The 12,771-nt window shown below is 46.1% G+C and overlaps 1 protein-coding gene across 1 annotated transcript; it reads right to left on the bottom strand.

Annotated features, from left to right (window-relative positions):
- Positions 1 to 887: 887 nt before the first annotated feature.
- On the bottom strand, positions 888 to 4,742 carry LOC117547882 (uncharacterized protein K02A2.6-like). The gene is made up of 3 exons (XM_034218790.1): positions 4,538 to 4,742; positions 2,739 to 2,935; positions 888 to 2,129 (listed from the first exon to the last, which is right to left on the bottom strand). Exons 1-3 carry the CDS (start codon positions 4,740 to 4,742, stop codon positions 888 to 890), a joined length of 1,644 nt encoding a protein of 547 aa, XP_034074681.1.
- Between the last annotated feature and the right edge of the window lie 8,029 nt (positions 4,743 to 12,771).

Genomic DNA, 12,771 nt, shown 5'->3' on the forward strand with positions numbered 1-12,771 from the left:
GTAAACTCTCGTCTTGCACTCGCCCTAATAAAACCAAACTAAATGAGCCACTTGCATAAGTTAATTTAAAAGAACATAAAACCACCTTAAAACGGTTATTCCTACCTTTGTGAGAGGGAGAAGACCAGTGACAAGCAGCCAAGAGAGACTTTCTTGAACTGACGGCAAACTTTTTATGGCTTCCTGTTTACTCGGTCACCGGTCATGTGACCGCATCAGGTGACAATGACGTCAGATTCCCACATTCACCCCATCAAAAAGTGTCGTCGCCCCGACGACAAGTTACTCACAACCAGGGTCTAAACAAGTGGGCATTAACCATTTCAGGCACCCAGGGAGCAGCCGCCCTCACCACACCCATTGCGTTGTTGCTAGTCACTGTGGACCTTGGAAGGTTATGTGGATTTAGGTTTCTTCCAGCAGTAGCCCGGGTTGTTCTTCTGGGAGCTGACGCCTCTCTTTGGGATGGTAGTGCCTCCTGCCTACCAGGGAGTATGATTGAATCGCCATTGACTGCACCTTGGGTGCTGGATGTTCGGTTGGGGAAGGGCTGTGGGACATCCTGTGGAGTTGAATCAGGGTTTTGAGGGAGTCTTCTTTTACTTCTCCAACCCAGGATCTCTTCATCTTCACTACTGCCGGAGTCACTGGCAGGGATGTCTTGGTTGCTGGACGACAGACATGGGTTAAGTGTCATTGGTGCAGATGGTAGAATTTCAAGATGCGCTGCCCTCATCTCGGCCCTATGCACCTGCCGAACATCAGCAGTGCCATCAGCTCTGGTAATGGTGTACGGCCCACCAGACTCAGTGGGCACATAACCACCAGATAAATAACTGGTGACCAGACATCCTGGATCTTGCGACGACCTTTACATTGATGATCCTTCAAGTAGACCAGCTGTCCTTCTGTAAAACCTGCATCGCGTGTCTGCTGGTTGTGATGTTGCTGTCGGTAGTCTGCTGCCTGTTGTAGGTTCTTTCGTGCACGTCTCTTGCTACTTGTAGCCGTTCCCGATGCTGCTGGACCCACTCATCCCAGGAGCTGGTTGTGTCTTCTGGGGTACCTTCTCCCAAGAGAAAATCTGCAGGGACCCGTGGTGGCACACCAAACATTAAGCTATAAGGGGTATTCCCAGTCGAGCGATGTGCTGAGGTGTTGTATGCCCACACTAGCTGGGAGATGTACTTTGGCCATACACGCTTCTTCTCCGGGGGAAGAGATCGGAGCAGGTCGTGAAGTGTCCGGTTGAATCTCTCACATTGGCCATTTCCCTGTGGATGGTATGGCGTAGTCCTGGACTTCTCAATCCCATATAACTGGCAAACCTGCCGGATGAGGGCACTCTCAAAGTTTCTCCCCTGATCAGAGTGTATTCTCTTTGGTACGCCGAACCGGTTGAACCAGCTGTCGACTAGGACTTTCGCTACCGTGAGAGCAGTCTGGTCCTTAGTTGGCACCGCCTGCGTGTATTTCGAGAACACGTCGGTCATGACCAGCACATTCTCTTTACCGTCAGTTGCAGGCTCCAGCAAGGTGAAATCTATGGCCAGTATCTCCATTGGTTGGGTGGCCAACAGAGTACCCTGGTAGGTCTTCACCCCAGGCTGGACAGCTTTCGACAATACACAGCGTTGGCAACTCCGACAGTGGTTCTCTACATCAGCCCCCATACCAGGCCAGTAACATCTCTGCCTGGCCAGGTCAGTGGTCCGTCGCACCCCCTGGTGTCCATGTTTGTCGTGGAGGTTATTTAAAAGTTCTTCGTGCAGGCACATGGGCAGAAGCAGTTGTGCATAGACTTCCCCATGAGGGGCTGTGACCTGCCTATACAGTACACCCTCTTTTTCCAGAATGCGATCCCATTGCTGGACAAGACGCTTGACATCCTTTGAGAGTAGTAACCTCTCTTCCATATTTGGTGGCTTTCCTCTTTTCCAGAATGAAAGAAAGACTTCAATGGTGAGGTCAGCATCTTGCAGTGTAGCCAGATCGTCTGGTGATCTGCTTGGGAAGACTCCGATTTTCTGCTGTGCCACTACCACAGGTTTCTCGACGTCAGGCGAAATATTTGAGGAGGTGTTGGCATGTTGGTTCGGCTGCTCTTGAGGCACATCCTGGTCACTGTACTGGCGAGAGAGAGAGTCAGCATTTCCATTGTTTCTTCCAGGTTTGTAATGCACAGTGAAGTCAAAAGCTGCTAATTGAGCTGCCCATCTTTGCTCAGTGGCCCCCAGCTTAATGTTCTGAAAATGGCTTAGGGGATTGTTATCAGTGTACACTGTGCACTTACTGCCCAACAAATATTCCCTGAATTTATCTGATATTGCCCACTTCAGTGCCAGGAACTCTAGTTTCATAGAGCTATAGTTCTCCATGTTGCGCTCTGAACCCCTCAGTGAACGACTTGCATAGGCCACTGGTCTTAATTTGCCCTGGTGGTCTTGTGACAGTACAGCTCCTAATCCCTGATGACTAGCATCCACCTCAAGGACAAAAGGTTTTGTGAAGTCGGCAAAGGCTAAGATGGGTGTACTAGTAAACATCCTCTTCAATTCACTGAAACTGTGATTGCATTCCTCCGTCCACATGGTAGGCAGTATAACTGCTGGCCTTTTTCTGCTTTCTTTGGCTACTCTGATGACATTTGCCACCAGTTGATGTAGGGGCGCAGCCAATTGTGCAAACCCCTTTACAAAGCGACGGTAATAGCTGCAGAACCCAAGGAAAGATCTTACTTCAGTCACATCTCGGGGTACCCTCCAGTTTTCCACGGCAGAAATCTTGTCTGGATCAGTTGCCACTCCTTCACTGGACACCCGGTGTCCAAGGTACTGCACCTCTTTCTGAAAGAAGTGGCATTTGCTCATTTTGGCCTTCAGGCCTTTCATTTGGAATCTGCTGAGGACCATCTCCAACCGCTGCAGATGCTGTTCTATGGAGGTAGAGAAAACAATGACATCATCCAGATAGAGAAGGACTGACTGAAGGCTCTGGTCACCAAATATTCTTTCCATAAGTCTCTGAAAAGTCCCAGGAGCATTACACAAGCCAAAAGGCATTCTCTCAAACTCAAACAGTCCAAAAGGCGTACAAAAGGCTGTCTTGGCTCTATCCTTCTCAGCGACAGGGACCTGATTGTAGCCACTTGCCAGATCTAATGTGGAGAACCATTGAGCGCCAGCAAGACCATCCAGAGTTTCCTCGATGCGGGGTAGTGGGTAGGCATCTTTCCGAGTTTTAGCATTGAGTTGCCGGTAATCCACACACATCCTAATCTCTCCAGTCTTCTTGCGCACCAACACAATGGGGTAAGCATAACTGCTCTCCCGGATGACTTTACTATCAAGCAGCTGCTTAATGTGATCCTTAACTGCCTGCCACTGCGTAGGGGGAATTCGTCTATATCTTTGGCGGACAGGGACCTCATCAAGAAGTGGAATATCCTGTACAATCTCATCAGTACACCCTAGGTCTCCCTCATGTTTAGCGAAGACTTGACTATACTTCCCTATCAGCTCCCTTGCCTGCATTTATTCTGCAGGTGAAAGCCCTGGCCAACGTAAGGCTGAAATAGTTTCAGAAATGGTAACTGGGGCCTCTGCAACAACCTGTGCGCTGACTACCGTCACGACTTCCTCCACTTCACCCTCCACATGTTCCTCCTCAAAACTCAGTTCTGACCCCTCAATCCCCTCAACAAAATGCAATGTACCCAACACCTGTTTAAAGTGGACTGCAGCTCCGGTGGCTCCCACATTAACCACCGGCACAAAAGCAACATCGTTTTCGACTGTCACTAGGGAAGGGGACAAAAGCAGGCTTGGAGCAAGATCTGAGCCCCCAGGCTCTAAAAGCATGGTGGTGGGCGGAGCGTATGGAATTTTTGGGCAGGTCACTTGCACAAACTTTACTGATCCAGCGGGTATAAACTCCCCAGTCCTGCTGAGGACACGAACACTACCCCCCGGAACTAGTGAGCAGGCCTCGAGTCTGTGACAGTAGCGGAGAGCTGGCCCCCAGCCTGTCTCTGCCTGGATGGCAGACAAAGAGGCAGACAAAGAGGAAAACAATGCGTCCCCTTGTTGGGCAAATAGCTCTCTGTTGCATTCTGTGATTACATTCATCCCCAAAAGCCCTGGCACATTGTGTTGCTGTAAGGCAGAAGCAGTGTCTTTCAACACCAAGACCCCACGACTTGGAATCTTTTTACCCAACACCTGGATATCCAACTCAAGATATCCAACATAGGGAATCTCTAGGCCGTTGGCAGCCTTCAAAGCTAACCACCCGCATGTTTTAAGTTTAGGGGCATCCCAGTGTTGAAACACCTTTTTAAAGAGTGACTCTGTTATGGTTGTGACCATAGAACCTGTGTCCAGCAAACACTTTACCTTTACACCACCCATCTGTACCTCTACCACAGGACATTTACCTATGAGGGGTCGCAGGTTGTTTGCAAGGGGAGGGGCCTGCTTAGGGTGACCATCATAAACAATGTGATCATTAGCGATTGATTCTTCTGCAAAACCCATACCTGACGATATTACAGCAGCTGGAGCCGGGCTGCATTCTGGCCGGTCACTGGGTATGCTGGATGCTTGTGGCCTCTGACCCTGGCGACACTGGCGGAGGACATGCCCAGGCTTCCGACAGCGGAGGCAAATGGGTTGCCCATCTGCAGTAAACTGGTAGTTGGGCTTATTGACACGAGAAACAGATTGGTCAAGTACAGTTTCCATCTTAGACAGACCTTTTATAATGCTTTCAATTTGCAACTGCTGTTTCTTAAATAGTTCTTGCAAAGAAACCAGATCGGGTCCAGCCCCAACAGCATGGCAAGCTCCACCTAAATTTACATCTGCCCCACATTGATGTAGGCCAGCTCGAGCATGTCCTGCAGGCCTCTCACCCTCTTCAGCCCACCTGATTCCCTCCTGACGCAGTGATAAAAAAGAAATTTCCGGACGTTGCCTTATGAGACTCTTTAACTCGCGACGCAAGGCCATATCCCGCACATACTCCACAAACTGGTCCCTAGCCAGAATATCTGGCTCCATCAACCTATTTGGATATGCACGTTTGATAGTCTCAATCATTTCCCACAAAGAATGGGAGAATTCCTTTAAAGACTCTCCCTCTCTTTGTTTTCGATCAAAAAACTGTTTTTGCAGGCTTACAAAGGAGGAGGAGGAACCATACAGCTCTTTCAGAATGACTAAAATTGTATCAGGATTTTCCCTTTCCACCAAAGTACGAAATCTGATTTCAGTTTTTGCTTCCCCCTCCAAATGATCATAAAGAAAGAGGGCCTTCTCTCTGGCAGTCATGTGCCTGTCTCTCAAACATGACTGCAACTGTTCTATCCAATCATATATGGACATGTCAAGCTTAGAGCTGGAGCCTGAAAAGTAGGGACATTTTCTCTCTCTTTGTATGTACACAAAACGCTCAACTTGGGGTGTAGACAAGTTGGGTGATGCTACATTACCGCTCGGAGGTAAGCCACCTGTATTTGCACTGGTAGTAGCTGCATCTGAACTGGCACCTCTTTCTTGGAGTAGATGCTCATTCGCCACACGCAGTCTCTGTACCTCTTCACGCAGAGCAAACAGTTCCCCCACCTCTTGATCAACACTCATTTTTGTAGGTTGGTTAATAACTTTGCAAAAAAATGAGAAACAAGTGTTCGAGATATATGCAATACAGTTAAACAGCAATGGGGTCACATTTGTTAACAATGGCCTTTGGTTTCCATTACAGGTTCATCCAAGTCCAAGGGCCTTCGTCCCGTTGTCCAGCGCCAGCCACTGTCTATTTCAATAAACAAAACAAACCAAAGAAACCAAAAATACAGGAATTCATGCCTCTTTTAAGTCAATCCTGCCGACAACGCCAAAATGTGGTAACCGTGACTGAGGTTGCCACATGTAAAGCTAGTACTTGACAACGCCACCTCCTGCTAAGGGGCAGGAGGAACCCGTGGACCCTAAATGTAAGTCGTGGATCGCTTTGTTTAAAGCTTCCCTTAATCGGTCCAATTATGACAGAGGCATGAATTCCAAAAACATAACACAGCTTTATTTAATAAGTGTTTGGAAACAGTTTAAAATGTCGATTCATGTCCAGTATAAAAATGGCAAATACAATTCAATACATATATAAGTTGCTTATAAACACAATTAAAAACGTCGGTTTAAAAACGCCATTTAAAAGCAAATTACTCATAACAGACCCGGTCTTGTGCCTGTCGGGAGAGTTTTCCTCCGTCAATGGTAAACTCTCGTCTTGCACTCGCTCTAATAAAACCAAACTAAATGAGCCACTTGCATAAGTTAATTTAAAAGAACATAAAACCACCTTAAAACTGTTATTCCTACCTTTGTGAGAGGGAGAAGACCAGTGACAAGCAGCCAAGAGAGACTTTCTTGAACTGACGGCAAACTTTTTATGGCTTCCTGTTTACTCGGTCACCGGTCATGTGACCGCATCAGGTGACAATGACGTCAGATTCCCACATTCAAGTTTAGTGGAACGCCATATCCTTTCAAGTTGTCTCGACTTTTGCTTTATTTTGCGGGTTTCGGCATTATGCCATGGAGCTAATCTATGTTGTTTTATTTTCTTCTTTTTCAAAGGAGCAACAGAGTCTAATTTTATTCGCAGCGCATCTGTAGCACTATCAACAACATGATCAATTTGGGGTGGTGTACATTTTGTATAAGTTTCCTCCCTTACATGCAGACATGCTATCGAGTTAAGTATTGGTGGAATCTCTTCCTTAAATTTGGCTATAGCACTAACAGATAGGTTTCTGCTGCAGGAGCTTTTGACTAATGCTTTGTAGTCTCGTAACAGTACTTCAAAAGTTACTAAGAAATGGTCGGATAAAGCAGGATTATGCGGTTCGACTAATAGTTGCTCAATTTCAATACCATAAGTCAGAACAAGGTCGAGAGTGTGATTATAGCAGTGGGTTGGTTTATTTACACTCTGACAAAAACCAACAGAATCTAATATAGAGTTAAATGCAACAGTAAGGCTATTTGTATCATCGTCAACATGAATATTAAAGTCACCTACGATAATTACTTTATCTGTTTTAAGAACCAAAGTTGATAAAAACTCAGAGAATTCAGATAAGAATTCTGAATAAGGACCTGGTGCACGGTACACTGTAACAAATAAGATTGGCTGCAAAGTTTTCCAGGTCGGATGCGTAAGACTAAAAACGAGACTTTCAAAGGAGGTCCATCCATCCATCTTCTCCCGCTTATCCGTGGTCGGGTCGCGGGGGTAGCAGTTCCAGCAGAGAGCCCCAAACTTTATTTTCCCTGGCGACATCAACCAGCTCTGACTGGGGGATCCCAAGGCGCTCCCAGGCCAGCGAAGAGATATAATCCCTCCACCTGGTCCTAGGTCTACCCCTTGGTCTCTTCCCAGCTGGACGTGCCTGGAACACCTCCCTAGGGAGGCGCCCAGGTGGCATCCTAACTAGGTGCCCGAACCACCTCAACTGGCTCCTTTCGATGCGAAGGAGGAGCGGCTCAACTCCGAGTCCCTCCCTGATGACCGAACTTCTCACCTTATCCCTAAGGGAGACACCAGCCACCCTGCGGAGAAAACCCATCTCGGCCGCTTGTATCCGCGATCTCGTTCTTTCGGTCATGACCCATCCTTCATGACCATAGGTGAGGGTAGGAACGAAAATGGCCCGGAAGACCGAGAGCTTTGCCTTCTGGCTCAGCTCCCTTTTCGTCACAACGGTGCGGTAAAGCGACTGCAGTACCGCTCCCGCTGCTCCGATTCTCCGACCCATCTCACGCTGCATTGTTCCCTCACTCGAGAACAAGACCCCGAGATACTTGAACTCCTTCACTTGGGGTAAGGACTCATTCCCTACTTGGAGTGGACAATCCATCGGTTTCCTGCTGAGAACCATGGCCTCAGATTTGGAGGTGCTGATCCTCATCCCAGCCGCTTCACACTCGGTTGCGAACCGATCCAGTGAGTGCTGAAGGTCGCAGACCGATGAAGCCATTAGAACCACATCATCTGCAAAAAGCAGTGGTGCAATCCTTAGTCCACCGAACTGCAGACCCCCTCCCCCATGACTACGCCTCGAAATCCGATCCATGTATATTACAAACAGAATTGGTGACAAAGCGCAGCCCTGGCGGAGGCCAACCCTCACCGGAAATGGGTCCGACTTAATGCCGAGGACCCGGACACAGCTCTCGCTTTGGGAGTACAGAGATTGGATGGCCCTGAGTAGAGACCCCCTCACCCCATACTCCCGCAGCACCTCCCACAGTAACTCCCTGGGAACTCGGTCATACGCCTTCTCCAAGTCTACAAAACACATGTAGACCGGATAAGCGTACTCCCAGGCCCCCTCCAGGATCCTTGCGAGATTAAAAAGCTGATCCGTCGTTCCACGACCAGGACGGAATCCGCATTGTTCCTCCTCAATCTGAGGTTCGACAATCGGCCTGACCCTCCTTTCGAGTACCTTAGAGTAAACTTTCCCGGGGAGGCTGAGTAGTGTGATGCCTCTGTAATTGGCACACACCCTCTGATCCCCCTTTTTAAAAAGGGGAACCACCACCCCGGTCTGCCACTCCTTCGGTACTGTTTCTTTCAAAGGAGGTATAATTTAATTTTGGTTTAGTATTGATAAGTAAACTTGAGTCAAAGATTGCTGCAACTCCACCTCCCCGGCCCGTGCCTCGGGCAATATGAGTATTGATATGGCTGGGTGGAGTGGCCTCATTTATGCTGACATATTCTTCATGTCTCAACCAAGTTTCAGTGAGACAGCATATATCAATATTATAATCTGATATTAAATCATTTACCAATATTGCTTTAGATGCTAGAGATCTTATGTTTAAGAGACCACATTTAATATTCCTGTTTTGTTGCACTGTATTAGTTGTTACATTTACTTTTATTAGGTTATTATGTATGACACCTCTATTAGGTTTTACCTTAACTTGTCCTTGGGCAGACACACACACCGCTAATATTGGGTATTTTATTGGGTTCGGGATTCCTATGGATGACTGCCTAGGAGAGAGCGCAGAGAAGCGTGTAAGACTGCGACTCCGCCTCCTGGTCTCAACTCCAGTTTGTCATGGATTAAGTCCACAAAGCCCTGAAATGTTTGCCGAAATGAGATCTGCACCTTCCAAAGTAGGATGAATGCCGTCTCTCTTAATCAGACCAGGTTTTCCCCAGAAGGCTGTCCAATTATTTACGAAGCCCACATTGTTTGCTGGGCACCACCAAGACAACCAGCGCTGAAATGATGACATGCGGCTATACATGTCATCATTGATCAGATTGGGGAGGGGACCAGAGAAGATTACGGTGTCCGACATTGTTTTAGCATAACTACACACCGACTCCACATTACGTTTGGTGCATTCTGATCGGCGTATACGAACATCATTACCACCGACGTGAATAACAATCCTACTGTATTTACGTTTATTTTTAGCCAGCAGTTTAAGATGCGCCTCAACGTCGCCCGCTCTGGCCCCCGGAATGCATGTGACTGTGGAGGCTTCGGTCTCTAATTTCACGTGTCTCATAATAGAGCTACCAATAACCAGAGTTGGCTTCTCAGCGGGTGTCTCGCTGAGTGGGGAATATCTGTTAGATACGTGAACGGGTTGGTGGGGACCTGCGGGTTTCGCGTTATGCCCCTTCTGAACAGTCACCCAGTCTCCCTGCTGCTCGGGAGTTGCCGGGGGACGGCTAATAGGAGCTACCTTTATCATCTTGTTTATTGTTGCTGTGCTGTGTGTCTCTCACCACCAGCAACCAAAGGCCAAGCTGCATGTGGAAGAGCTTTTTTCTTCCTCAACAAAAACGATATTATAGTTCCACGTCTAAACTCAAACAACCTGGATGTTGAATACCGTGGCTTTCTACAGCACTGCCTTTACCTTTTAATACTATCCTGTTCCTACCTGATGATGTAGCCTCCACTTTCAGCATAAGGTGAACAATAGGGCAAGGATTAACCGAGCAACACCACAGAATGCAATGCAATCTCTTCATACTTGCTGCATGAAAAAAAAATCACGAACCTACAGTACAGTATGTATCAGATTAAATATATCAGAGGCCAACGTGCAATAATAGAGAGCAGATGCAAAGCTACAAAAGATGTCTTGAACTTTTTCAGTGGGCTTTGCCTTTTCTGTATTTTGTTCCCTTCAAGCTATTTCTTGTTTCAATGTGCATTTGACTGAATTCAGCTTTGCATGACATTACCACAATACTTTTTAAAGCGTCTGAGCATGAGGCAAAACATTTGGATACATGCGGAAAAATAAGGATTTAGGTGCCACAAAGAACTTGCTTCTCATGTCAGATCCATTGCCTTAAAGTAATGCAACAGATTAGCATAAACACATTCATTTGCATGATATCTTTGTTGAAACTCATCTGTCAGAGTGCACACTGTATAATGTGTTTGTCACATCAAAAAGCTAAAAGACTAATGTGGCATTAAGGGAGCTCTGTATATTTTCTATTTCCTTCCAATTCCTCGCAGTGGAAAAAATACAGTTAGAGCCTCATGTTGTGTGGAATTAGAACACACAAGGAAACAGATGCAGCAGTCCTCTCTTTAAAAGAGAGCTGCGTCTCCTCTCTCAGGGGTCCTTTGTGCAGCTGAGGTTTTTGTTGTGCCAGGGGCTTTTGATAAGGCCTTCTGCTCTTTCTTAGCCAAATCTGGAACCTTACCGCAGGGTCCTCAGGTGGGAGTATACTCACCTGCTCTGTGCCTATTTTATCATTTTGATACACAAACACAGAGAGAGAGAGAGAGAGAGAGAGAGAGAGAGAGAGAGAGAGAGAGAGAGAGAGAGAGAGAGAGAGAGAGAGAGAGAGAGAGAGAGAGAGAGAGAGAGAGAGAGAGAGAGAGAGAGAGAGAGAGAGAGAGACACACATGCAGTGAGATTACATATTTCCATGCATCAATCCCCAGGCCCCCCACTGAACTCAAGTGTTGTATTTCACTGATTGCTCCAGTATAAGCATCAAACAATGTTTTTTGAATGTCTAATATCATTACAATCAAGCTTTGGAACAAACAAGTTGCACTCATACTCTCAAATTAACAAACACACACACACACACACACACACACACACACACACACACACACACACACACACACACACACACACACACTTCATCCACAAGGGAGAACTAAGAAAACATATATTTCCTCAATTATTAGTAAGCATTTTCTTTCTGTGTGAGGGGAATGCATGCTCGGTGGGCACAGATTGCTTTACTTTCTGGATGCTTGACGTCGGCTGCAGCAGAAGACGAGGAAGACAAGGGCTTGATTATTGTCATTCACATCACTCCATGCCTCTGTGTGTGCCTGCTAATTGATGAGGTTTTTCCTCTTGATTTCTTTGGGGGAAACAATCCAGCAGATGTATATTTATTTACGATGAGGAGATTGCTTCTATTGCCATCATTGTCCATCCATTACCATTCTACCGGCAGCAGAGAAACAAGCACAAAATCATCCACTAGCTATTGTTTGTGTTTCTATTGTGTTGTTGTTTCATTAACTTGTCAGGTTGTTATTTGTGTCAATGACAAATAGAATAGGAGCCTGGTTTTAGCTATTTGGCGTATTTCTGTCTACAGAAATTTGATGGTGCTCCTCAGTTTGTTAATTGCAAGCTTACTCGCAAGCTTCCTGCTGCTGTTGTGACATGTTTTCGTCCTACTGAGAACAAGATTGCATACTCTGGAGTTACAAAACAAACTGATGCAACAAACTACTTAATTCCTTAACAATACTTAGTAAAATGCAAACAAAAGTATTCTTTAACACTGACTATACCTTTTTTATCTCACAAAATTGTATGACCACAAAATCTAAACAGAAGACGATTAATTTACTCCATGAAATCATTCATAAATAAATCATTATACGCTTAAATATGATCAATTGTTGTGGTCTGGTTTTTCTCTGTGTGCCTTCCTGTGTGTGCACGCTTCCATCGACACATACGAGTGTGTGAGCAGTTCCCATCCTCGGGGTCTTATCGATCCTGCGCAGGTAAGTCCTCACATGAATAATCAAACCCAGCTACCACCAAGCCTTCCTAATCAATAGCTAATTTGACAGCAGGGCTTCAGAGCAACAATTCATAATAAATGGGAAGTCACAATATATACATCTGACCTCTTTGTTATGACAATACCCATCTGAACATGATCATAACAATAGCTAGAATCGATATTGGCCAAGTTCATGAGGAGGTGAGTTGGGTTATGTCAATTAACTGTATTAGGATAACAGCCCCTTTTATTGCCAAGGGAGCATGATCTATGTCAGTAGCAGAGTTTCTGAAAAAACTGAAAACATTGCACAACCTTGGCTGTACCTAAAGCTGCAGATGTAGGTACCCCCCCAGATCAGTGTTTAATGGTCACACTCAGGTTAATGTGTGTCTGTGTGCGTCTACGTCTGTGTGTGGGTGTGTGTGTGCATCAAGTTGACATCTCCTTTTTCTGGGGCTAATCTGCCAACTCTTCGCACCAGTACAATCCTTTACTACTACATTTTCTTCTGTTTCCCAGAGTTTCATCATCATTGTTACCAACACTTAAACAATTGCCAGAAATATAAAAACATGGCTGTGTGTGGACATTTAGTGGTGCAAGACCTAAAGTCAACAAACTGAGAACCAGGACAGAAGCGACATTCTGTGAATACACAATCTATAT

Source organism: Gymnodraco acuticeps, unplaced genomic scaffold (assembly GCF_902827175.1).
Source record: "Gymnodraco acuticeps unplaced genomic scaffold, fGymAcu1.1, whole genome shotgun sequence".
NCBI classification, from domain to species: domain Eukaryota; kingdom Metazoa; phylum Chordata; class Actinopteri; order Perciformes; family Bathydraconidae; genus Gymnodraco; species Gymnodraco acuticeps.

Bases quoted from the DNA above. Each gene is read 5' to 3' on its own strand.
- LOC117547882 (XM_034218790.1), bottom strand. From the start codon at position 4,742: ATGGAAACTGTACTTGACCAATCTGTTTCTCGTGTCAATAAGCCCAAC. The intron at 2,936-4,537 runs GTATGGGTTTTG...CTACCTCCATAG, and splicing joins AGCTGCTGTAATATCGTCAG to AACAGCATCTGCAGCGGTTG. The intron at 2,130-2,738 runs GTAAGATCTTTC...CTCTCTCGCCAG, and splicing joins TACCCCGAGATGTGACTGAA to TACAGTGACCAGGATGTGCC.